Source organism: Podarcis pityusensis, assembly GCF_964106645.2.
Source record: "Podarcis pityusensis genome assembly, chromosome: 14".
In the NCBI taxonomy this organism is placed as follows: domain Eukaryota; kingdom Metazoa; phylum Chordata; class Lepidosauria; order Squamata; family Lacertidae; genus Podarcis; species Podarcis pityusensis.
Genome location: NC_138039.1, coordinates 7,241,387 through 7,268,863, shown reverse-complemented (window position 1 = coordinate 7,268,863; position 27,477 = coordinate 7,241,387). Strand labels below are relative to the sequence as shown.

The 27,477-nt window shown below is 48.6% G+C and overlaps 2 protein-coding genes across 3 annotated transcripts in view; one reads left to right on the top strand and one right to left on the bottom strand.

Annotated features, from left to right (window-relative positions):
• SLC5A10 (solute carrier family 5 member 10) overlaps positions 1 to 27,477 on the bottom strand; it is a 105,974-nt gene that overhangs the window by 25,975 nt on the left and 52,522 nt on the right. The gene's annotated exons all lie outside the window — the stretch shown is intronic.
• Positions 1 to 27,477, top strand: part of FAM83G (family with sequence similarity 83 member G) — a 46,228-nt gene that overhangs the window by 3,739 nt on the left and 15,012 nt on the right. Inside the window, exons 3-5 of one of the 2 annotated variants that reach the window (XM_080981014.1) lie at positions 12,095 to 12,262; positions 23,554 to 23,678; positions 25,169 to 26,690. In XM_080981014.1, coding sequence (XP_080837140.1) covers positions 12,095 to 12,262; positions 23,554 to 23,678; positions 25,169 to 26,690 — 1,815 coding nt within the window. The remainder of the gene's footprint in view (positions 1 to 12,094; positions 12,263 to 23,553; positions 23,679 to 25,168; positions 26,691 to 27,477) is intronic. The other variant, XM_080981015.1, reaches the window with a different exon arrangement.

Genomic DNA, 27,477 nt, shown 5'->3' with positions numbered 1-27,477 from the left:
CTCCAGAGATTTCCCCCATGAGAACCCGGTCTTTAAAGCTCCATCGGAGCAAATGGCTATCTGTGGGAAACCCCAATTGATGTTTGTTCTGAATGAGCGCTAAGGAACGAGATTCCACAGGGCAAAAATAAAACCAAACACTCAGAACACAGAGCTTTCGAGGGCAGACCTATGCTTGGGCAAAATGTAAGGGTGGAGAAGCCCTCTCACATGTACACCCCTCACACTTGGTGACTGGAGCGTCAAAGGGCTGCTTGCGCATGAAAATGAAGCATCCCAGGTCACCTCACACATTCTGCTTTGGCACAATGGTCACTTCACACATTCAGCTGCCAGTCATCTGGTGCTGATGAGAAACTAAATTATAGAGCCCTGGTTTATTTTCTGCAGAAACATCATGCATATTATTACTGTGCTTGGCTTGTTAGAATACATACCAAGGGACGGGTGTCATGTGGCCCTCCAGATGTAGCTTGTCTGTCTCCTATGGTGCCTGAGCACTAGACACTCTGGCTGGCGGCGATAGGAATTTGAGTCCCACAGCAACTAGAAGGCCACAGGTTCCCCATCCCTGATATAGACCATAACAGAATATAACCACAAAGGATAGCTCAGTCTGTAAGTATTTGCCATGCTTACACACTATCCATGTTCGGGGCAGCATATATCAGAGCACCAGATGCTGCAAACAGCTAGCATGTGATGACCTTTTGACAAAGTGGACTCTGGCCCATGAAAGAGTATTCCACAATTAATTTACTGGTCTTTAAAGGTGCTAGCAAGGGATGCAGGTGGCGCTGTGGGTTAAACCAAGGAGCCTAGGACTTGCCAATCAGAAGGTCGGCGGTTCGAATCCCCGCGACGGGGTGAGCTCCCGTTGCTGGGTCCCTGCTCCTGCCAACCTAGCAGTTCGAAAGCATGTCAAAGTGCAAGTAGATAAATAGGTACCGCTCCGGCGGGAAGGTAAACGGTATTTCCATGCGCTGCTCTGGTTTGCCAGAAGTGGCTTAGTCATGCTGGCCACATGACCCAGAAGCTGTACGCCGGCTCCCTTGGCCAATAAAGCGAGATGAGCGCCGCAACCCCAGAGTTGTCTGGGACTGGACTTAACAGTCAGGGGTCCCTTTACCTTTACCTTACCACAGGGCCTGCAGTGTCCCCACAGGCTCCATGCTGCCCAAATGGTCTTCCCACTGCCTCTCCCCAGCTATAGGGTGGCTGAGTGGGAGGAGGCAGGCAGACTCAAGAAGCCCGCAGTGCACCCTGCCCCAGAGTCGGTCACGACTGGACCTAATTGTCAGGGGTCCCTTTACATTTACCTTTAAAGGTGCTGGCAAGACTCTCCCTTGCAATTTGACACTCTCAGTTACATTTGCTTTGGAAACTGAAGGAGATGGATCCTTGCTCCCATCCAGCAAGGAGTTCCTAGTGAGCTTGTGCTGAGAATTAAAGCTATGCTGTATCAAATAATAAGGAAAGATAATGAGCGTTAGGCACAGCCAACCCATGATCAAATCTGTGGTCACAGAAAGGCGCTTTGAAGTCCTCCTTCGATTGCACCATCAAAGGGATGTGTGGCTCCATAATTTGCTCAGTTAAAAAAGAGAGAGTCAGAGCCAATAATGCTCCATGAAAGGACCAGGCTGACTCCGCTAAGGGCTGGCTGGACAAACTAGACCAGGGCTAGCAGGATACCAGGCTGGCCCCCAAAGGTTGCACTCCTATCTTAGGTCACCACCGTCTCACCTAGTGTGCAGAAGCGACTCCACTTTGTTTGCAAGCCAGCTCTCCTCAACCTGGTGCCCTCCAGATGTTGTTGGACCTGGGAATGTTGGAAGAATTCCAGCTGAAATACGAGTGGAAATTGCTGGTGCTCAGAATGGAAACCAACCCAGCAGATACGCTTGGCGTTTGTAGCTGCCAATGTTGTTTTCAGCCCGCAAATAATATGCAATTGATGGCTTTCCTCAGAACCAGCACCTATTTGTTTCCTTTGCACTGAAATGGATGGTGCACAGTAATGTCATGATAATGTAGTTCCTTCTGTAAAATTCCACCACAGCAGGCCACAAGATGAATAGCGCAGTTTTGATCGGAAGCCAAACTGCAGCATAAGAGAAACAGCGCTGCATGCAACCGGGTTGGAACAGAAATCAATGCTTTCTTACATCCTCCCCGTTGGACTCCAGTTCCCATCAGTCCCAACCCTCGGCCATTCTAGCTGGGGCTGGTGGGAGTTGTGGTCCAAGCTATCCAGAGGGCACCAGGTTAGGGAGGCTGGTTTAAGCTCCAGGAAGCCTTTCCAGAGGGATTCATTGGGAAGCAAATGCCAGAAAGCAGGCGTCAATGAGAATGGGCAAAATAACTCTTACGGTCACCAGGTAGGAAAGATATTGTGGCTCTGATGTAGGACATGTTGTACTTAAGGCCTCTCTGCCCAAACTTTTCTTTAACGAGATCAAAAAAAGAAAAATAGAAGAGGATCTGACTCCTCCTAGGGCAACTTGTTCTGGAGCTGGGAATAATTTGGGGGGGATTTAGCATTTCCCGAATGTCCAATGAGCTCCCAGCTTCAACTCGCTTTGTGTCTCCGTTGGCCGAAAACGGACCTGCGGAAAGATGTTTGTTCCCCTTCTGCAACATTCATAACACCTGAAGTGTCCGCTTTAGAGGCTTCGCTGTGACCCAGCGGTGGTGTGTCAGATGGACAAAGCGTCCTCTGGAGATGCAGCGACATGGGTGGCCATGCATGTGTGGCTGAATGGCTTACGAAGCATGACTGTGGAACAATCACACCATCCCTGCTCCATACTGTCATTTGCTAGCTTGGAACATTCATCAGATGGAGGCAGGATGGTCACCATTAGTCACCATGGCTATATGGAAGCTCCAGGTTCAGAGGAAGTCCACCTCTGGGCTGTTGGAAGGAGGAGACTTCATGCCCTGCTTCAGGGCTTACCAGGCTGGCTAGTGCAAGTCTTGTGTGGCACCTTGAGGGCCAACAAATTTATTAGGAGCACAGGAAGTTGTCCAGTTAGCTCAGTATTGTCCACACTGTCTGGCAGAGACTATCCAGGGTTTCCGTCCTACCCAGAGATGTTGGGACTGAACCCAGGACCTTCTACATGCAAAGCAGATGTTCTACCATTGAGCTACAGCCCTTGCTTATGACACAAGCTTTTGTGGACTGTCCACATTCTCCGTGGCGAATGTGCACAATGGCTGGTCATTATGCATATTAACTGATGAGTTCCACACCACTCATAATGTATATTCCAAATTTAATGGTTTCTGGGTGATGTGGAGGAACCCCAATGCTTCTGATAACTGGATCTATCCTTCTGAGATCCACCTCCAGCTGGCTTGACATCTTCCTTTCCTCTCTTAGCCATGAGTGTTTGCTGTTGCCCCCACTTCATTTCCCCATCTTTCAAGACTGGCAATCACCTTGATGGCTAAGTCAGAGGCATTTCTCCATCAGCAAGCACGTTCAAGGCCTTCTCCCACGTAGCAGAGGTGGGAAACTGTGAATGGCAGGTCAGGAGTATTATCTGAAGAGGTGTTTGGGAAACGTAACCCATTTTGAGCATGCACCAGCGGCTACAGACAAGCATTGCCTGGGCTCATTCCATGCGTTCCTTCACAGCAGCCAAGCCATATTCCAATGAGATTTACAGTGCATCTGCACAAGCTTATTTTTGCAGGGCATTTTCATATATCTGTATTTCATTATATACCCCTAGTGACTCCTTCAGGAGCATTCAAACTCCTAGCCAGTTTTCTTTCTTTCTTTCTTTCTTTCTTTCTTTCTTTCTTTCTTTCTTTCTTTCTTTCTTTCTTTTTCTTCTTCACTAATCTCTGCATGCATGCAACAGCCTAAACAGCCCATGTCTCAAGACAAGCGATGGGAGGATCTGCCCATTGCTGTTCTCTCAGTTTCTCAGTTTCCTAATCTTTGGTTCAGCTTTTCACATTTCTGCAGCAATCTGAGATTCCCCACCCCCAAAAAAATCTCCATTGGTTAATTTTCCAGCATTTTGGTTCAAATTTCTCCAATTTTTGTGCACAGTTTGACTAAGGTACAAGTTTCTCAAAGCAATTTCTCCTCATATGTATGTATGTTATTTTCATGATGAGGTTCGTTTTCATGGACTCTCTCACCTGTTATAAGTGTGCTTGGAGAAAATGCACTGCAAAATTTGTAGAGGTTTGAATTTTGAAGAACGGCTGTGTTTCAGTCTGCACATTTCAGAAAGTGCACATTTGATAGAGTCGTCCTTAAATGTGAACTGAATAGAATTTCCCCTCCCCTCCCTACTTCCATCTCTTAATTTCTGTTGTTATGTGGTTTATCTACAACTCCTGTTTCAAAACATGGCTGGAAATGATGAGGCCTTAAGCTACTGAAGGTAACAGGGCCCTTTATATGTCCAGCTGTCCTTTGTCAGGGACGCGGGTGGTGCTGTGGGTTAAACCACAGAGCCTAGGGCTTGCCGATCGGAAGGTCGGCGGTTCGAATCCCCGTGACGGGGTGAGCGCCCATTGCTCGGTCCCTGCTCCTGCCCACCTAGCAGTTCGAAAGCACGTCAAAGTGCAAGTAGATAAATAGGTACCACTCTGGCGGGAAGGTAAACGGCGTTTCCGTGTGCTGCTCTGGTTCACCAGAAGCGGCTTAGTCATGCTGGCCACATGACCCGGAAAAACTGTCTGTGGACAAATGCCGGCTTCCTTGGCCAGCAAAGCGAGATGAGCGCCACAACCCCAGAGTCATCTGCGACTGGACCTAATGGTCAGGGGTCCTTTGTCAACTATAAATTGTCACTGTTTTTTGTGTTGAATATATGCTATATGGTAATTTATGGACCTAATAGGTATCTAAAGCCATTTGCACATGCAGAATGTAGGCACCCTATATATAGAAATGAGCAAACCAGTGATATTTGAGGGAGCAGGCTAGCAGGCAGGGCCCATTACTTACATCATAGGAGCCTACACAACACAAAACACTGTTGCTGTATGTAGGTTTATTTGCTTTTTGTCTTATATTTTGGAAATGTACATCCAGGTGTTTTTTTCCTTTAATATTTTCTTTTTGGGGGGGGGCAAGAGAGTGGGGCTCTAAGCTGCAGCTTGTTTAGCTTATACGTAAATCTGGCACTGGGCTGCAAGCCTGTTACCTCACATTCTGTGAAAGCAGCACATTCCCCTCACACTGATTCAACCTGGCCTGTGTGGGAGTGGACCTTGGTCAGAGCAGGGATCGAGGGAGGATCACGCTGAGTTGAACGCATGGTGTAGAAGGACAATAAAGTAGAGCAGAGCAGCAAACACAAGGGCAAAGTTCTTTGGAGATACCTTCCCTCAGCGTAATCACCTCTCACATCTGCCCAGATGACATAAGGGCTCTGTGGCAAAACAGTTGTGGTGGGGAGAAAGACTCAACGAAATCGTATTTTATTGTGCGAAAGAAGCTTCTAGATGGAACTCTGGGTGACAACAGATCTGCACAAGCTCTGTTGGGTGTCAGCCATGTCATAAGGTCCCAGAAATGAGAAGTAATCGACTAGAAATATTATCTTGTGGAAATCAACTAAATATTAAAAATCAAAAAGCTTAAGGAAAAGTTTTTTTTCAAAGCCTTAATGGGATGCCGGCTACAAACCTCGTTTCACTGAACTATTCAGTTTCCTCAGAAGGAAATGGAAAAATCATAAACTTTAAATGACCAAAATTCATACAAGGGTAGAACCCCAACAATTCTGACGTATTATAATCCTAGCCCGACCTAGGTAAAGCAAACAAGCAAAGCGCAGTAATAAAGGATTGAAGACTCAAAAGTACAGTTTCTAATACTGAATTTACAAAAAAGGTTTGAAAAACTAAATAGCAAGTTTTAAACAAACCCAAACTTGAAGATGGCAAAGCACAATGATAAGGGATTGAAGACCTCAACTGTAAAAATTCTAGTGCTACTTTTACGAAAAGGTAGAAAAACCTAAATGGCACAAATTCAAAGAAAGGAATACAAGATAAAGCTGCTTTAGATTTTGAACAAATTCAAGAACAGGGCCGAAAGGCTCCCATGGTCTAGATGTTACTGCTGATGTTAAAGACTGATCACAGCTTCTGACTTGAAATCGGCCGTCCCAGTTTTTTAGGCTTGGCCCCACCCTACCCCCCTCACAGCGCTGCCCCAGCAGCGGATCCTGCCTCTCTGCCCCTCGCAACATGGCGGCCAGTTCTGAGCTTGGCGGCGCGGTTTGATAATTTCACTTGCCAGGGCACTGCCGGGAGCCGGAGGCAGAGAAACATACAGACAGGGAGGCTTAAAAGAGTCCCAGTGCAAACTGGAGCTGATAGTGGCAAGTCTTGAGCAGCTGCAGTCCATCAGGCCGCGGATACTAAATTGGGCCACAGATCCAATTTGGATCGTGATCCTGCCACACGGGATCAAGTGAGCCCACTTTGCAATCCAAGTGGGATGGAATCATTCCTAGCCATCTACAATTCTGTGAGCTACAAAAATGTTTTTGCCAAACTTCGTCAGAGGAAAAAATCCAGGATTGTCACATTCTGACACGAAGGAGGATAAGCTACAGGATCCGCAGATTTATCCAGTAGTTTGGCCAGTGCAAAGCAACCTCCAGAAACTTGAAACCTCCATTCCTAGTGCTGGGAGCCATGAGCGTGAAACAGAGCCTCCACCTGCAGGGGTAGTGTACCTGGGAGTCATAATGTTGAGGGCAAACAACAGGCAGGGCTGTTGCCTTCCTATTTTGCTTTGGGGCTTCCCAACTGGCTTCTGGTTGGCCGCCGTGGGAAAGGGGATATTGTGCTAAGATGGGCCTTTGGTCTGATCCCGTTGAAGGACTGTCCTGATGTTCTCAATAGCGTAAAGGTAAAGGTAAAGGGACCCCTGACCATTAGGTCTAGTCGTGGCCGACTCTGGGGTTGTGGCGCTCATCTCGCTTTATTGGCCAAGGGAGCTGGCTTACAGCTTCCGGGTCACGTGGCCAGCATGACTAAGCCGCTTCTGGCGAACCAGAGCAGCGCACGGAAACGCCGTTTACCTTCCTGCAGGAGCGGTACCTATTTATCTACTTGCACTTTGACGTGCTTTCAAGCTGCTAGGTTGGAAGGAGCAGGGACTGAGCAACAGGAGCTCACCCCGTCGCGGGGATTCGAACCGCCGACCTTCTGTTCGGCAAGTCCTAGGCTCTGTGGTTTAACCCACAGAACCACCCCTCAATAGCCTGTGCTGAAAGGGGTTCTGAGATTTCAAAGGCAACAATTCACACCAATTCAACCTAAAACCTGCAACTGAAAACCAGCTTCCTAAAATATGCTTTTGCAATCTGACCTCCGATGGGTTCCTTTCTCTATGGCACAATCCCATTCTCCCCCACACTCGCACCTCCCCCCAAAACCGTGAATCTCGCTAGTAATTGCAGGATGCAAAGTGATTGGCGTCCTGGAGATGAAAGGAGAGGGAGAATAAACAGGTGTGCTTAGCAAAATTCACTTTGTTCCTACCTCTGGCTTTCCCAACAGTTAACTGTCCGACTCTTAATTGTGTGTTTCTGGACGCAGACCAGCAGCCACCTTTGAGAAGGTGGGAAAACAGGTGAATTAATAATGCCCCTGTTTTTCTCCAGTACCGAAATGACCTGACATTTTATACGCGCTAATTAAAAGAGGAAAGTAAGGGCCACACAGCCTCTCCACTTCCATAAACAGCCTGGAAGGAATCTGAACCACAGTGACATTAATGCCCCTTTGTTTCTAATCCATTCAGAAATGCAGACCGACAACATATTCTGAATACCCAGCTGGTGTGTTCAAATCTAAGGGAAAAGAAGCAGAAGACAATGAGAGAGAGGGGTGGGGTGGGGGCTGGAATCTATGCTTAAGACAGATCAGTATGGAAAAAATAATATCTGGCAGTGGGAAATAGGTAGACATCTTTTCTTACTAAGGAAACAGAAAGGGGTTTGTGGAACCATAGCAGGATGCAAGCTAAACCTTTCGTGGAAACCTTCTCGGTGTTGGCCCCACAATTCTGGAACACTCTCCCTGGTGAGGTCCAACACGCTCCATCTTTGCCCAGTTTTTAGACAGAATACATTTTATAATTGATCCCTGACATTTGATGTGAGGATTTGTGAATTCTCCATCCTTGGAGAGGGTTTTTTAGCAGAGGTTGGGTGGCCGATGCTTTAGCTGAGATTCCTGCATTGCGGGGGGGGTTGGACTAGATGACCTTTGGGTTCATTCCAGCTCCACAATTCTACAAAATTGCTGCAGCACAGGATTTACAGAGCTCTGCATGTTTTCCACGTTAGGCGGAGAAATGCTGCAAAACAACCCTGACTCAGAAAAGAAAAAAATATAAACCGAGAAATCTTCAAAGATGCCTTTGGAGCTTGCACAAAGGCAACTTAGCTTCCAGCCAGGCAGCAGATACCTACCGGTGCCTCCAAGCAAACAGAACTGCCTTAGCAAGCAGACGCAGGGTGCTGTTTATCTAACTGCGTTTGTTTAGCCCTGCCTCCAGGTTAATCCTCTTTTTGACATCGGTTGCCACTTTCCAAACTGTTTGTGTGCTGTAGCAGTTTTCCAGCGAAGCTGCCACCCACCTCTTGCCAGCATGGACGCAAACATTTCCTTATAGCAACCCAGGTTAAACAGCGCTATAAGAAAATTTAACGTCATATATATATATATATATATATATATATAAAATAAATGTACCAACCAAGCACGTACATAGATCAGCACAGCACAAACCATTTTGATTCCAAACTGACCAAATGTTTTATCTGCAAGGAGGGAGGGGGTCAGGGAGCTTTCCCATTGTTACAGGAATTTAGTAATCACCATTTCAAAGGGGGACAGACTACCAGGAAAGGCAATCAGATAAGGCATTATCAGATAACCTGGCAGACAGGAAAAACAACAACATTCAAATTTCTGTTGTAGACCGCCTTTTCTGTGATGTAGGTATGATGTATGGAGGAGTGGTCTTGAGCTCCAGGGCAGGGAATTAAAAATGTCTATATAAAGGCAGGCACACCTTTGTTCTGGGTCTTCCTCCTTTCCTGCGTGTGAGGGGAGCACCCTGTTGCAACAGATCAATAAAGATCAGGCTTACTAGCTGCGAGCCTGTGACCTGGATCAGGAACTAAGTATTTATCATTACAAAAGACTGGCCAGGCTCCCCAAGCAATTCAATCAAGTGACCATTAAACAGGTAACCTGGCAGATAGGAGGTAAACAAAGCACTCAGATTTCAGCCCTTCTCTGATGTAGGTATGATGTATGGGGGGGGGGGAGGTCTTGATCTACAGGGTGGAAATTTCAAAAGTCTATATAAGGGCTTGCACACCATTGTTCTGGGTTCCTCCTCTCTCCTGCGTGTGGTGAATGAGGACCTTGTTGCAACAGATCAAGATCAGGCTTACTAGCTGCTTTGCTTCTCAATATTCCCTGGTTGGCCTCTGTTATTTTCTCCTACCAGTAGGGAGCCCACGTAAGGACTCTATACAGGCTCTTGGATACCCCATAAGGGAAGAAGGGCAGGTTTTGTTTACAACAACAGGGAGCCTCTGTGAGCTGGGGCCAATCACTGCTTCCCAGCTGAACCTACCTCACAAGGCTGTTGTGAGGATAAAATGGGGCTGGGGAGAAGCCATGCGTGGCACCTCGAGCTGCTTGGAGGATAGGTGCGATGTAAATAGAATAAGGAAGTCAATAAACTGTGCACAAAGTGCGTCACACATTTGCAATGGGCAGTAGAAAGGCTATAAAGGTAAAGATACCCCTGACCATTAGGTCCAGTCGTGGCTGACTCTGGGGTTGCAGTGCTCTTCTCGCTCTACTGCCCAAGGGAGCCAGCGTACAGCTTCCGGGTCATGTGGCCAGCATGACTAAGCCACTTCTGGCAAACCAGAGCAGCGCACAGAAACGCTGTTTACCTTCCCGCCGGAGCGGTACCTATTTATCTACTTGCACTTTGACGTGCTTTCTTTTTTTAAAAAAATAATATTTATTAATAATTTCAAAATTGCAGAAAAGAAAGAAAAAAATTAAAAACAACACTACAATACATAGAAAAAAAACAAGAGGGAAAAAAACAAGACATAAAAACCAATGCAACAATACAGCAAAAAGATAAAAAAAGAAAAGAAAAAAAGACACAAATCCCATATTACATATCTTTAACTTCCATTTGTTTGTTTCAGTGACCTCCTCACACCTCCCTTTTTGTATTCTAGTTTAATTGATTATTTCAGCAAATTCTTTCCATCTTTCTCAATTTTTACTAAATAATTTATCTTAACCATTTACCTATTAATAAACTCAACAAATCCTTTCCATCCTTTCCCCATATTCTGTTATTCAAATTACCTTAAGTTATTTAACCTTATCTTACAAAAAAATACTTTAGAACTTAACACTTAATACTCGATTATACATAACTCCTGATATCTTTTCTACTAGAGTCATATAGTTTCATTCCAACATTTTCCCTAATGTTCATTAATTTTAGGCTAATTCCCTAGAAAAAAAAATTTTCTTTATAAATTTTCTTCCAATCTTCATCCAACGTCTCTTCTTCCTGGTCTCGGGTCGTGTCAGTCCTTACTGTCCATTCCATCTAGTCCATCAACCTGGTAATCTAATGTCCGAGGCCCTTAAGTCTCTTCCATGTCCCTTCTTGACGTGCTTTCGAACTGCTAGGTTGGCAGGAGCAGGGACCGAGCAACGGGAGCTCACCCCGTTGCGGGGATTCGAACCGCTGACCTTCTGATCAGCAAGTTCTAGGCTCCGTGGCTCAGCGCCACCCGCATCCCGTAGAAAGGCTATAGATTAATAATAATTACAAAGCGCTTTGTACAATTGCAATAAGCTTTATAAAGAAAACAGCGACAGATCATTATTCAGTGATAAGGAAGATGATGAGAGGGCTGTGACGTCAGGCAGCCAGCAAATTGGCCGGCTGCACAGAGGGAAGCTTAAGTAGGTCAGGACGAGAGGCACTGCCTGATCGATAGATCTGCATTTAGTGGACTGAGTTGATGGCATACGCATGCCACTTAGCTATGTGTGCCTCAGCTTCCCAATCTGTGTAATGGGTCAGGTGAGAGCATCCTTACCTCCCATAGAGAGAAAACAATTAGAGGAAGTAAGGAGATGCAATGAGGTCGAGGGTATGTTCTTTCATATGTGGTGGACCTGTAAAAGGGTAGAAGAGTATTGGGAAATAATTTATAACGAATTGAAAAAAATGTTTAAAAGGACCTTTCCAAAAAAAGGGATTTTTGCTGGGGATAATTCAGATGGAAATTCCCAGGTGTTAGCTCCAAAATGGAAAACGAGTGAGGTCCCAACCAAAGAAGAATGGCAACTTAAACTGTTGGAATATGCACAGCTTGCGGAACTAACTTATAGAATAAGAGAACAAGAAGAACATTCATTTAAAGAAGATTGGAAAGTGTTCATTGAAAATGTAAAAACGTTAGCAGCATTAAGATAAATTCAACATTGTAAATAAATTTTGATGGACGTAATAATGGAATACTGAATGGTTTGGTTTATATAAAATATGCAGGGATTTATGCTTTGCAAAATGAACCATGGAAAGAGAAGAAGGAAAGCCATTGATATCTAAAGGATGTATAAATGAATATTCTAAATTGTAAAACAGAAATATATATATATGAGAAAGCAATGCTAAATTAATGAATGGTTTACACAAGGAACCCTACTAATATGCTGGAATGAAAGGCTCTGAATGCAATATAATCAGGATGATTAATTTTTTAAGCCAAAGAAGGAATATGCAAAACAAAGTGGATGGGGGGGTACAATCTGCTTTCTACCAAGAAGGAAGGGCCACTCCAACAGAGAGCAAACTGAGGCAGAGAAGGCCTTTGTTACCAAGCTAAATCCCCAACACAATTCACATATTATTCTAAGCTCACCCTAGCCTGCCAGTGGAAGTTTGCTTCCTAACACCATCAAGTTTCTAGCCTTCATGAATGCAAAGATACTCTTGAAAGTGTGTGATCAAGTGCTCTGGCTCTCTCCACAGGTTGTCGCTGTGGTCATGGACATGTTTACGGATGTAGACATCTTCAAAGATCTCCTGGACGCGGGTTTCAAGCGGAAAGTGGGCATCTACATCATCTTGGACGAGACCAACTTGAAATATTTCCTCCAGATGTGCGAGCGAGCCCAGATGCACGCCGGACACCTCAAGGTAAGGCTAGCCCTGATCCCTAAGAGTCGTCCTGTTAGATTTCTGTAGAAAAAAGGGACCTCTGGCAGCGCCTTAAACACAAAGCAATCTCTTTGAGCCAAAGGTGTAATCAGTAGCTTCTCCCATTACTAGCTTCTCATTACTGAAATTGCAACTTTCCCAAATTCCATTCCCTTTGCTTTAAAGAAGATGGAAGAACTCACCATCCATTTATATATCCAGGTAGGAAGGTCCTGGGTTTGCATGCAGTCACCATGGCACCAGTTCTGCCAGCACCTCTGTCAGTAAGAGCACATGACTCTTAATCTCAGGGTCATGGGTTCGAGTCCTACCCTGGGCAAAAGATTCCTGCATTTGCAGGGGGTTGGCGTAGATGACCCCCCGTGGTCCCAGCTCTATGATTCTATGAATGGACTGTATCCAACCAAATTCAACTGTTCTACCCGGAGTAAATGAATGGTAAAGATAAAGGAACCCTGGATGGTTAAGCCCAGTCAAAGGCGACTATGGGGTTGCGGCATTCATCTCGCTTTCGGCCAAGGAAGCTGGTGTTTGTCCGCAGACAGCTTTCCGGGTCATGTGGCCAGCAGGACTAAACCGCTTCTGGCGCAACGGGACACTGTGATGGAAGCCAGAGTGCACGGAAACACTGTTTACCTTCCCACCACAGTGGTACCCATTTATGTACTTGAACTGGCGTGCTTTCGAACTGCTAGGTGGGCAGGAGATGGGACAGAGCAACAGGAGCTCACCCCGTTGCGGGGATTTGAACCGCCAACCTTCTGATTGGGAAGCCCAAGAGGCTCAGTGGTTTAGACCGCAGCGCCACCCGCATCCCTAGTCACACCCATCAATTGCAATGGCTCTAATTCGGAGAAGGACCAGCCTTCTCCCAATATGAGAAGGTACAACCCAATATGTATTTATTGTTAGTAAAGTCTTTGATGAGTTTCACATCACACTCTCTCAACAATCCTTTCAACAATCCCAGAAAGTGGGCTGAAGGTTTGTGTGTGTGTCACACAGGCCCGGGAAACCTGCAAAATTTGGTATCAAATTCAACTTCCTGAGAATAATTTTTTAAAAAAACAACAACACAAAGTTTCTAGGACTGATGAATGTAAAGATATGCTTGAAAGAGTAAGATCTCAGATGCCAGAGAGGTAGGTAAAATAAATTCCCAGGGGTCACTACAAACACTTCAGTCAGTGACCTGAGCAGCTACTTGTCCTTTCTGGTGAGCAGCAAAGCCAGCATAATTTGTAGAAAACAGTCAAGATGGCAGAATAAATTATGTGAAGAGAATATATGCATTTAAAAAAAAAAATACAACATTCAGGGAATACTACAGTCCTTGGCACATAATTCCAATTTGCTTAGCCGAGAGCATATGCATCTCTGAAAATTATTATCCCCATTTTGCAGAGGGGGAAACTGAGGCAAAGAGAGAATGGCTACACAGTGAGATTTGAACCATCATTCTGAAGGTGTGTCACTCAGAAGATGGAGTGGGCTCGTTCTCTGTTGCTCCAGAGGAAAGATCTAGAACCACATGTGTGGAAACAGTAGAGAAGCAGATTTAGGAGAAAATTCCTAACCATGCGAAGGTGTTCAACAGGAGAACAGCCTGCCTCAGGAGGTGGCAGGCTCACTTTCACTGGAAGTGTTTAAGTGGAGACTGAATGCCCAACTGTAAGGGATTGTGCCCTCGAAAGATCCTGCACTACAAATCCTGGATGAGAGGGTTGGACTACATGGCCTCTGAGGTCCCTTGCAACATGATGAAGAGTATGGCCTTTTCTGTGGTGGCTCCCCAGTTGTGGAATGCTCTCCCCAGAGAGGCTCATTACATGTATTTCAGCACCAGGCAAAAAACATTCCTCTTTACCCAGGCCTATGGCTATTAAATAACCCGTGCCTTTAAAAGTGTGGGGGAGAGGATTGCTATTATTATTATGAATGTTTTACTATTAGGCTGTCTGTCCGTATGCTTTTTTATTATGTTTTTATCACTGAAGTTCTGTAATGTGTTTTTAATGTTGTGCACTGCCCTGGGATCTTTTGATAAAGGGTGGTATATAAATTGAAATAATAATAATAATAAAGTCAGAGACTTCCTGGCTCTGAGCTCACATTCTCAGCCACAGTGCTGACTCAACCCACAATTCCAGAAATCTTATGCTGGCGTAGCCATGATCATGGTGCATAAGGGTATTAAAAACAGAGGAAGAACCCTCTTGGTGTTCTCAATCACAGCTGAAAAGGCCATGTGTGGTGGGGGAAGGCTGTTAAAGAGCAGCCACGGGGAAACTCAGGGACTCAGCTGGTGAATCAGAGCCACACATTTTGCCCTTTTGGATGTCAAACGTCAGCTGTGCCAAAGTCAAGAGTTTGTGGTTTCGTTTTCAAGCCCGCAATCGTACTTTAACCCGTGGGTCTCATAAACACCACAGCCTCTGACCTAGACTCGGCTGGTTCAAGGAAAAAGGAGGCATACTTGACATTCCCAGTTCAGCTGTTTTATTCTGCAATCCATATCTATTGCGCTGCTCAGGAAATGGCACACCTCTCCCAGGAATTACTTTAGGACGCAGCCAGTTCTGAGGAAGTGATCGCAGTGGGGAGAACAGGCTCAGCGACTGACAAACTCAAAGAAGGGTTGGAGATATGAATGGCTGTAAAAGTCACACCTTTCCGAGGAAATTATTTCTGATGAATACAGCTAGCTAAATGAATACAAGAAACTCCCCATTTACACACGTATCTTTGCGAACCTGGAAGTGGCACAGAAAGGGGCAAAAGCAGCCGCAAAAGAGCACGAAAATGGAGCGAAAATAGCGGCTAGCAGTCCCACAAGCCTTTGCACTGACCTTTGAAGCCTTTGGAGCAGCAGTTCTCAACCTGTGGGTCCCCAGATGTTGTTGGACTATGTTATGTAGTGTAGTTTCACCCTGGGCCAACAGGGGGATACTGTATATAGTTTTCACTCAGGTCTGTAGATAGTTTTCACTCAGGTCCGCGGCAGTTATTTTAGGCGGGAACTCTGGGCTGTTGTGGTTACAATGTTGACAGCCGGCTGCCTATAAATACAGGCCGGCTGAGCTGTTCGCTGTCAGTTCTATTCCAGCTTACCATAATAAAGAGCTACTTGAAGAAATCGCTGTGCCGGCTGCTATGTCAACCCACGACTTAACACTGGCGACGAGGATGGGATAGATGGACATCAGAGCACAGCCAGATGCGGCCAGCCTCTGAACTGAGCTGAATCACTGAGCTGAATCACAGAGCGAAATCACTGAGCGAAATCACTGGGCAGAACCAATTCAGAGCTGACTGTTCTGGCTAGAGCACTGTGTTCCATCCATCGCCCTTCACGCCGGCATCGGAATCATGGCTTCACTTGTGCCTCTACCGCCGTTTGCGCCAGCCTCTGAATCATGGGACTCCTACCTCGCTCGGTTCGACTGCTACCTCCAAGCCAACGAGCTGACAGCAGTATCAAAGGATCGGAAGCGGGGCCTATTCCTCAGCCTCTGTGGGCCTGAGGTGTTTGAGACGGCCCGAGCGTTGGTTGCGCCTGAAGCAGTCCAGGCAACACCATGGGACACGATCCAAGAGAAGCTCCGCAACCACTACGCACCAAAGCCGTCCAAGATTGCTGCCCGCCATGCGTTCTACCACCGGAACCAGGCAGAGGGGGAGTCAATCAACAACTACACCACCGCCCTGCGACAGGCTGCAATGCACTGTGAGTTCCGAGACTTAGACGATGCCCTGATGGATCGAATCGTCTGCGGGGTCCGGGACATCCATCTGCAACGGCGCCTCCTAGCCAAGCCAGACCTCACGCTACAGAAAGCCATTGAGGAGGCTGTGGCCTCAGAAGCTGCTGAACGCTCCGCCCAGGAGATCCGCAAGTCCAGCAGCCCGCGTCTTGCTAGGGCGCCAGTTCCGGTGCATCATGAAGAGGCCAGCAGTGAGGAGGCATCCTCCAGTGAAGACGAGGACGTGCACCAGACAAAGCGGGAGCGCAGGAAGTTCCAACAGAAGTCCAAGGGCCAACCGGAATGTGCTGGCTGCGGAGGCAACCATTCCCGTGCCAAGTGTCGATTCAGAGACGCCATCTGTAGGAAGTGTTCCAGAAGGGGCCACATCGCTAAGGTCTGCCGATCGGCTCCGTCTGACACCCCCCCTTCATCGACTCGCAAGTCCAAGTCTTCACTCCAGTCTGCCAAGGAAAGTTGTTTCGCTCTCACCAACTGCCGCTGCCCGTCTGGAACCATGATTGGCCAAACCGACTCGCCTACGCGACGCAAGCTGAACGTCACGGTGCTCATTGAAGGAGCTCCATGTGACATGGAGATCGACACCGGGTCTGCCCTGTCCATCGTGTCATGGAGCACCATCAAAAGACTGGTACCCAGAGTGTCCAAAAGGCAACTCGACTCTCACCGCGTACACCTGAGAGACTACCAGGGAAACGACATTCCCGTGGTAGGCGTTGGCCGGTTCCGGATCGCCTTCAAGGATTTTTCGGGCCTGCTTCGGTTGGTGGTGGTCGAAGGTCAGCGGCCAAGCCTCCTAGGGCTAGACTGGTTTGATGCCCTCGGCCTGGAAGTCACCGGCATCAACTGCATCTCTAACGCAGAGACTGAGGGTCTGGTCAAAGACTTTGCCGAGGTTTTTGACGGCACCTTGGGCCAATATACAGGTACGCCCATCTCCTTTAGCCTTGATCCACAAGTCGCCCCCATCAAGCTAAAGCCACGCCGGGTTCCCTTTGCTCTCAAGGCTAAGGTGGACGAACAACTGGACAAACTGATCGCCCAAGGAGTTTTGGAGCCGGTTGACCACGCAAAGTGGGAAACCCCCATCGTCACGCCTGTCAAGCCAGATGGGTCGGTGAGAATCTGCGCTGACTACAAGTGCACGATCAACAAGGCACTTCAGCAGCACGCTTATCCGGTTCCTGTTGTCCAACACCTGCTGCATTCCCTGGGTGAGGGTAAGGTCTTCGCTAAGCTGGACCTTGCCCAAGCCTATCAACAACTGCCAGTCGATGATGCCACTGCTGAAGCCCAGACGATCGTCACCCACCGGGGGGCATTCCGTTGCCGCCGGTTGCAGTTCGGGGTGAGTGTGGCTCCTGGCATCTTCCAAAGCCTTATGGAGCGTCTCCTGCAAGGGCTTCCGGGCGTGGTACCATATTTTGATGACGTCTTGGTGTCTGCAGACTCACACCAGCAGCTGTTCGAGCGCCTCCGTGCCGTGCTGACCAGGTTCCAGGAGGCCGGGCTCAAGGTAAAGAGGGAGAAGTGCCAGATCGCCGTTCCACAGGTAGAGTTCCTGGGCTATCTTATCGATGCCTCCGGTCTTCATCCAACCACATCCAAGATCCGCGCTATCCAGCAGGCCCCCACCCCAAAGAACAAAACGGAGTTGCAGGCATTCCTGGGGCTGCTGAACTTTTATAACATGTTCCTGCCCCACAAAGCCACAGTGGCTGAGCCTCTTCACCGACTCCTTAGCACTAAGACGCCTTGGGCCTGGGGTCATCGGGAGACGGCGGCCTTCAACGCGGTCAAGGCTCTCCTTTCTTCAGACAGTGTGCTGGTACAGTACAGTGAATCCAGGCCGCTGGTCCTTGCCTGCGACGCCTCACCTTTTGGCATCGGTGCTGTCCTTAGTCACCGTTTTCCAGATGGAAGAGAAGCACCGCTCGCCTACTTTTCCAGGACACTATCTCCGACGGAACGGAATTACAGCCAGCTCGACAAGGAGGCATTGGCACTTGTGGCTGGAGTGAAGAGGTTCCATGAATACCTCTATGGCAGGACTTTTGACCTCATCACTGACCACAAGCCACTCCTGGGCCTCCTCGCTGGTGATCGTCCAACTCCACCGGTCCTCTCACCACGCATGCTGCGATGGACTGTTTTCCTGGCTGCCTACCACTACCGGCTCATCCATCGCCCGGGGAAATCGATGGGCCATGCCGACGCCCTCAGCCGTTGCCCTCTTCCAGCATTTGTGGAAGACCCGGCTCCAGCTTCATCGCTCCTTCTGATTGAGGATCTTCCGGCAGCGCCTGTATCGGCTGCCACTGTGGCCTCCGCATCTGCCCAGGATCGCACCATCAGCCGGGTGCTCAACTGGGTGTGGAGGGGGTGGCCACAAGGGCCTTTTGCATCGGAGTTCCAGCCCTTCGCAACCAGACAACATGAACTCTCAGCTCATTGCGGCTGCCTGCTGTGGGGAGACCGCGTCGTGATTCCCCAGGGACTCCGTCAGCGCGTCCTGGAGGCTCTGCACGTTGGCCACCCGGGAATTGTCAAAATGAAGGCGTTGGCTCGGTGTTACGTCTGGTGGCCTAATATGGACGATGCCATCACTGCCTGGGTGTCCGCCTGTCAAGCGTGCCAGGAGTCGAGGCCTGCACCACCGGCAGCTAAGGGACACACCTGGGAGACGCCAAAGACACCCTGGTCGAGGGTGCACATCGATCTGGCTGGCCCCTTTCACGGCCGGACCTTTATGGTAGTGGTGGACGCCTATTCCAAATGGCTGGAGGTCGCCCTGATGCCCTCCACCACTACCGAAGCTGTCATCCGGGTGCTGCGAGGCCTGTTTGCAACGCATGGGTGTCCTGATGTCCTTGTCTCTGACAACGGACCGCAGTTCACGTCAGGCACGTTTGAGCGGTATCTTTTGGGACTGGGCATCCGCCATGCCCTAACGGCACCCTTTCATCCATCCAGCAACGGGCAAGCGGAAAGAATGGTGCGCTCGACAAAAGAGGCACTGGCGCGCCTGGACCGGGGAGACTGGCATGAGCGGGTCGCCGAATACTTGTTCGTGCAACACATCACCCCTCATGCGGCCACAGGGAGGAGTCCTGCTGAACTGCTTATGGGCCGCCGCCTCAGGTCACCGCTCGACCGGCTACACCCAGACTTTGCCGTGGCTGAACCCCCAGGCTGTGCCAACGCACCACGGTCATTTGTCCCAGGAGACCAGGTCTTTGCCCGGAACTATGTGGGGGACATCCCTTGGGTGCCAGCCACAGTAGTGGGAGTCACTGGACCTCGCTCGTACCAGGTGGCACTCGAAGACGGACGCTTGTGGCGACGGCACATAGACCAGCTTAGGCGCAGGGTTGGGGACTTGGACACTACCGAGGTGCCCCCAACTGCGCTTGCGGCTCCAGAAGAGACACGTACAGATGGCGAGGCCCCACCTACACCTCCCTCGCGAACTGCCAGCGTGGAGCCGAACCAAGCCGTTTCAGAACAGGCTCAGACCACTCCACTTGCGGAGGCTCCACCCACAGCAGCGGATCCAGGGGAGTTGGTTCCAACGCCACCTAGGGTCGCACCACAGCCTCAGCGAGAACTGTGTGGCCCTCCGGACTTGGCTACCAGTCCCCGGCGGTCTGGCAGAGTTTCCAAGCGCCCAACTTATTTAAAGGACTATGTTGTTGGACAGGTATCACTGTTGGTCTAAGTATGGGAAATGTAACCGATATGCTTTTGTGCTTAATTGAACCATTACGCGTAGTGCTGTATATAAGGAAACCATTACGATTGTAACTAACGCCTTATCTCGGTGGGGAGGGGTGTTATGTAGTGTAGTTTCACCCTGGGCCAACAGGGGGATACTGTATATAGTTTTCACTCAGGTCTGTAGATAGTTTTCACTCAGGTCCGCGGCAGTTATTTTAGGCGGGAACTCTGGGCTGTTGTGGTTACAATGTTGACAGCCGGCTGCCTATAAATACAGGCCGGCTGAGCTGTTCGCTGTCAGTTCTATTCCAGCTTACCATAATAAAGAGCTACTTGAAGAAATCGCTGTGCCGGCTGCTATGTCAACCCACGACTTAACAGACTACAACTCCCATCATCCCTGAGCTCTGGCCTTTGCTAGCTAGGGGTGATGGGGGTTGTAGTGTCTTTATCCCCATCCTACCCAGAGATGCCAGGGATAAAACTTGGGATCAAACAGCCTCGGTCCAGTATATCTGAAGGACACTGAGGTCCAGCGCTGAAGGCCTTCTGGCGGTTCCCTCACTGCGAGAAGCCAAGTTACAGGGAACCAGGCAGAGGGCCTTCTCGGTAGTGGCACCTGCCCGGTGGAACGCCCTCCCACCAGATGTCAAAGAGAAGAACAACTACCAGACTTTTAGAAGACATCTGAAGGCAGCCCTGTTTAGGGAAGCTTTCAATGTTTGATGCATTACTGTGTTTTGATATTTTGTTGGGGGCTGCCCAGAGTGGCTGGGGAAGCCCAGGCAGATGGGCGGGGTATAAATAATATATGATGATGATGATGATGATGATGATGACATCGGTTGGAAAGCAGAAGGTGGACTGCATAGGCCTTTGGTCTGAGCCAGCGGCCTTCTTACTTATCGCGTGCTTGCATTCTTAGTTCCGCAAACCTTTGCCCGTTAAAGCAAGGTGGAAGCAATGCTATCCCTGAGCCACCCTGACATTGATTTCTGCAGTAGGCAAGCTTTGACTAGCTAGTGCAATGGGTCAACACACAGCACCTCAGGAAACCCTATCAAATGAGAAACCCTATCAAACGAGAGAGTGTTTGCCAAGTGAGTCACCCCTTTGCAGAAGCGGAGATTGTGTTGTTCCCGGGTCACTCATTCATCTGCGGGTGTTTGCTTCTGTTGTTCTTCCTACTGGGTGCTTAAACAAACAGGCCTTCCTTAACGATGATGCCATCCCTGAGAGGAGGAAGCTGGGCATTTTTGGCTGCTGCAAGAGCGCTTGGCGATTTTTCTCCCTTCTTCTTTTCTTAGATGGGTGTTGCCCAAAGAACGCCTTTTCCCCTTTTGTGCTTTTCTGAAAAGGGAAGGCCCAGACAGAGAAAACGGATGACGCATGCTGGCCGGCCCTCACTTTGGGGTCAGACAACTCTTCTTCCAAGTAGAGATGTGTTGGCCAAATGGCATCCGGCTGCGGCAGAAACCAGGGAATGTCAGAAACCTCAACAAAGAGGAGCCCTCCTTGCTTTGTTTTGTGGAAGACAAAAACACAGCCAAAACCAAAAACAAGCCTAACCTATTAGTCAGGAGACTGTCTGCCTTAAAACTGCTTTGGGGGCAATGAGTAGGATAGAGGTGTCAGGGAATGGCAGGACGAAGGGGGTGGGGTGGGAGGCAACAGCTGGGAAACCCCCTAGGGAAACCCCAGAGGAAGAAGGCTCAGAGCCAGGGGATTGGTGGTGGGACACCGAGGAGAGGTCAGAGGGAGATTAGGAGGAGGTGCTGGATGCTGAAGGGGCAACAGGCTTTAGTGAGCAGGAAGAGCTGGTGACAGAGAGCAGTTCAGACTCTGAGGCTGAAGCAGAGGAGGAGGGGTCAAGAGGCTGCTGAAGACTCCAGGGAGTCTCCCTCTCCTGCTGCGACAAGTTCCCCTCCTCACTGGTCTCCAAGAACGTGCAGAATAATCAGGAGCGCAGAACAGAGGCCAGAGGGGCAGAGGCACAGTTTGAGATTGCTTGGGAAACATCCAGGCGAAAGGTGGGAAGATCTTAAGTCCCAGCAACTGCTCCACAGGAGGAACTGGGAAGTGTTGCTGAGTTGTATGCCGTTTCCTTGACTAAAGAGTTAACTTCACTGACAACGGAGCCCTGCGTCTTTCATGCTGACCTGTTTCTGACTCTAGCCCTGACAGCAGAACTTGTGGAACAACTGGAGAAGAAAGACCAGGGCTGTCCGAAACCTGTCGCTTTAAGCTCAGTAGAGCTTTCTGCTTTCTCACATGCTGACACTGCATGTTTGGTGCAACTATTCATAAAGGCAAATGCGTGGTTTTGCAACGCAGATTCAAATAATTGTTTCAGAGGAGGTACATATTATTATTGCCAGCAAGTAGCCTGATTGGATGTCATGCTTCCCGTTCAAAAGTAGAGGCATTGCTCAAAGCGGTATAACTCAGATCTAAATCATTGTTAATCATCATCCACCAGAGCTATCAGCTTCCTCATTAAAAACATAATCCTGTGCATGTTTACTCAAGAACAAGCAACATCATTTTCAGTGGTGCTTGCTCCTAGGTAAGTGTGCATAGGGTTACAGCCTTAGTCACATTTTTCCTTCTGGACGATCTGGCTGCATTTTGAAACCTCCTGCTGTCTTGACACACATATCTGCAGCAGCCAATGCAATGCTGTCAATTGCTAGGACTGCTACCAATACCATATTACAGTGGTACCTCGGGTTAAGTACTTAATTCGTTCCGGAGGTCCGTACTTAACCTGAAACTGTTCTTAACCTGAAGCACCACTTCAGCTAATGGGGCTTCCTGCTGCTGCCGCGCCGCCGGAGCACGATTTCTGTTCTCATCCTGAAGCAAAGTTCTTAACCTGAAGCACTATTTCTGGGTTAGCGGAGTCTGTAACCTGAAGCGTATGTAACCCGAGGTACCACTGTACTGGGAGGAGAACAGTTTCTACCACTTGCCGGCTTCTGATCAAAAAGTCAAGTTCAGCAAAAGAGACTATCAGCCTGAGTCAGAAGAATGAAAACACTTTTGGAACAAGGGCAATGAGGAAATAACCAAGCCAAGCCCCACACTTTCCATTCACAACTTTGCAGCTCCCCCTCAAGCCAATGTTTGCCAAGCTGTCAAGAGGTGTAAAATGTCATGTTCTTAGTTGCCCCGGTGATGTATTTTTACAATCCATAAATCCATCACTCTCCTCAAATCTGGGACTTCCAAATTAAAAGTGGCTGTTTTAGGAGTTAAGAAATCCAACTGGGAAACGCTTAAGACAGGAAAGGCAGGAAAATCCAGAGGTCTGTTTGACTCTCCCGGAGATTCTATCTATAGCCTTTGGCATGTCATATGTTGTGACAATGATTGCCTCGGCTGGCTTGTTCCTTAACCTTTCTTTTGATTCCCCAGTTGTTGTGTTGCATTGTATCAGTGTCGTTCTATTTCACCTATGCATTTAGTGTCATGATGCTTTGAAAAGAGCCCCTCTGCCCCAAGGGGCTTGCAATCGAAAACAAACACTCTTGATTTTGCGGGAAATGTATTGCTTGGAGTTGTTTTGATATAAAATAAATGTGCTTATTGAAAATAAAAAATATACACAAGGAAACGACAGAGGGAGGGGGAAATGGAGAAGTGGGTGGACAAGGGGAGAATGGGGATATATTTTAAAGCTCATCCAGTTCACATTTAAAGCACAAGGCTTCCCACACAGAAACCTGGGGGGCTGTAGCTTCCCCAAGATGTTCGTTCATTCATTTCCTTGCTCCTCTTCATTTACAGAATCTCAGAGTCCGCACAACCGGAGGCACGGAGTTTTTCACCCGCTCGGCCACAAAGTTTAAGGGCGCTTTGGCACAGAAGTTCATGTTTGTGGATGGAGACAAAGCCATGAGTGGCTCCTACAGGTACGTGGACTTCCTAGACACCGCCCTTTAGAGACCAGCCGAGAATCTGCTGCTCTGCCTGCAGTGTTTGATAAGGAATTCAGTGCCGTGTGAAACCAGACAGCTCAGTTGGCAGAGTGTGAGACTCTTAATCTCAGGGTCAATTCCTGCATTGAAGGGGGTTGGACTAGATGACCTGCATGGTCCCTTCCAACTCTACATTTCTACAGCGGACAGGAATGCAAAAATTCACACAGCCTCTTTCATTCTGGCAGGGCTTTCAATCATTTAAGCAGAAATGGTTCATGGGGGTGGAGGCAGAGCTTGGGACCAGTTTACTGGGGGGGGGGTCGCCTTACCCCAAATAGGCCCACTCAACTGCTTCGACCTGAAGAACAGACAAGTCACAGGCGCCACACACTTTTGTTAGGACGCGGCAACCCTTTGCGACATTTTGCTGCACATCCCACTTGTATTCCACTGCTTCCACTGATGCAGTGTATTGACCCCTGCAGCCAATACACCAATCCCCATCTTCATCTCAGTCCTATTTGCATGGCCAGCAACTAACATCAAAATTCCGCTTTGGCTATTGCTTTCAATAGGCAAGTGGCCTAGAAATATTTGTAATGTGTTAGAATAAACACACACACACACACACACACACACACACACAGTGCCACATCACTGACTGTTATGCTTTCCATACCAGAAAACAAAAAGTCAAGACCAAAAGTGGGCATCTATAGGCGAGCAATAATTAGCATAAGTGCTCCATCCATGTTATTATCTGGTTGACATTTTGATTGCATTTTTTCCATTGTTATGGCAAATGTGATTGCAATTTTTATTCAGTTTTGATGATTATATCAGTTCTTTGTTTATTATCATGAAATTCTTTGGGCCTCAGATGGCTGGAAGGAGACAGACAGGTGAAGAGTTTTAGAAATTAATTAAGGGGGGAGGTCTGTTTTCAGGACAGAGCAGGATTTGATGAGCCTACAAATTCACACACCTATTGTAAGATTTTTATTCTTCAGAATTATGCCTTTACTAGGGCTGCATTCACATGCAATGCTAAGCCATAGTTTGCTTTAACCATGGTTTGTTCCACAAACCACGAATAATCTCACAGACTGGGTATAACTTCTACAAAGCTTGGTTTGTTTCCCAGCTGCTCTTGTCTTGAGCCTCTGTAGCTCAGTGAGCATCTGAGACAAGGTGTCTCAGATATTAGGAGATAATATCAAATCCGATTTAAAGCCATGGTTTGTAGGACAGCTTCACACCATGGTTTATTGCCATGAAAACAAACCATCATTGGTCTGCTGGGCTTGTGCATTCCAGCAAACCCACAGTTCCCATAGTTAGATGAAAACAAACCATGGTTTGCCATTGAGTGCAAACTAGGCCATTGGGAGGCAGATTTTAGCAGATCTTTTGTTTTCATCTAAATACAGGAAGGGGCAGGGACCAAGTCATTAATAACTCCTGTATCGGTTCCTACCCAGCTTCACCTGGTCCGCTGCAAGAACCGACAGGAACATCATCTCGGTCCTCACAGGACAGGTGGTCGAGGCATTTGACAAGCAGTTCCAGGAGCTGTACCTCATGTCTCGGGGGGTCAGCCTGAAATCTATCCCCATGGAAGAGGAGCCGGAACCAGAGCCTCTCATATTACCAACTCTCGCCCCCGTGAACCCAGCCGTGGTGAAGAAAATGTTCAACCCCAAGTACGCCCTCGTCAAGGCAAAGAGCGCCGAGCAGATTAACAACAGCAAGGCCAGCAGCGACAAGAACGTTGCCGAGCAGCAGAAGGCCGAAGCGAAGAAGAAAGCCATCCCGGAGGCTCGGGTATCCGAGAGGCCCAGTGACCTCGTCGAGACGGCGCCGCCTATTCACCCAGGACTGCTCAACCTAGAGAAAGCCAACATGTTTGAATACCTGCCAACTTGGGTTGAACCTGACCCAGAACCCGGGAGCGAGATATTGGGCTACATCAACATTATTGACCCCAAAATCAAGAACATCCAACTGTCGCAGATGAACCGCATCAAGGTGTGCGACATCTCAAAAGCCAACGCCCAGCACAAGAAGATGCTCAGGCAAAAATCCCAAGAGGCTAAAAGAGGCCACGACAACCAGCCTGCCGCGACGCCTTGCCAACAGCTCGATGCTGCCGCTGCCCCGGCCCAAACCCAAGAGGCCCGTCCGAACCCCACAGCCAGCCCCACGGAAAAGACTCCAGGGAACTCGAGGAACGGAGAGACATTCGCCACTCTGGCCAACAGTCAGCACTTGAAGCCGCCACTGGACGCACAAACTCAAGGCCAAGGGGACAGCAAGGGCGCTGCGCCCCCAGTCCCCAAACCACGGACAGTCCACGTGACGGACTTGATCTCCACGAAAGCTGTATGTGCCGAGGACGGAGCTGCTTCGGCAGAGGACACCCAAACGCAGCATCCGAGGACCGGGGCCACAAACGCAACACAGAATGAGAGTCCCAAACAGGCTCCCGATGCAAGGAGCAGCTGCAAACTCAGTCGGCAGGCGTCCGTCTATGAGGAAGTAGCCCCCTTCCCCGTGAACGGGGTTCAAGGGGGCGAGGCCGAGGAGGAAGAGGAAGAGGAGGACTATGTGACGTTAAGCGACCACGAGAGCCTGTCGGGCAGTTCCGCCACCAACCACAGCCACCTCCACTCCGACGCGTCCTCCGTCTCCGATGAATACTGCAAGGGGAGGCGGCCCTGTGGGCCTCTGCGGAGGACCAATTCCGACTTCCTCCCCAACGGAGGCGGCCACAGCCCTCAGCACCACCCAGACTTTCAGAGGAAGCTGAGCGAGCCCTACATGAGTCGGGGCACCTTCCCCAGTCCTCTGGGGAGCCCCCAGCCGCTGCTAAGCCTGGGGGTGGCCAGCCAGATGAGGAGGAGAAGTGACAGCGTGGAGGAGATTAGGTGTGTTTTGGGAAGGGACCGTAATCCGCATGCTTTGCCCGACGGCTACAATACCTGTCTGAGCAATGCTCCACAGGTAGGATTATCTGTTGTACCCTTTTACACTTAGCTTGTTGTAAAGTTCTGTATCGTAACAAGAGACGGCACACGAAGCACAGCTGAGAGCTAATATAGGTCAAACCTATATAGGATCAAACCTGTAATAATATAGCTTTGATCCCAATGCATGATTGCTGTGCTAATGACTGCGACTGTCACCTGATAATCTGTATTTTTCACTGGGTGGGGCAGATGGGAGGAAGGCACCGGGTTCTGGAGGTGGGAAGTCTGGCGTAAGAGACGCCAAGACAGTCATCAAAAGATCTTGGCCAAAAAGCTGGTTTGGTTGTGCGTTCCAAAATGGTAGACGACTCAGAGAACTATGGTCACATTCACACAATACATTTAAAACTTTAAACAGTTGTGGCTTCCCCCAAAGAATTCTGGGAGCTGCAGGTGGTTTTTTTAAAGAGTGCTGCAACTTGTTCGGAAACTCCTGTTCCCTTCCTCACAGAGCTACAATTCCCAGAGTTCTCTAAGGAGAAGCATTGGCCTGTTAACCCCTCTGGTAGTTCTGCTGGGGAGGAATACAAGAGGTGCCCTAAAAACTCTCAGCATCCTTAAACGACACTTCCCATGATTCTTCAAAGGAAACCACAATTGTTTAAAGTGAAAGGATACTGCTTCAAACGGATAGAGCACATTGGGGCTAACACTGGGTGCAAGTGAGAGCGATCTCAGTTCTCCAAACGCTGGTTCTTATGCAGCCGTAACAAAACTACGCACTGACAAGAGAGATCTATCAGCACCCTGACAAATAAATA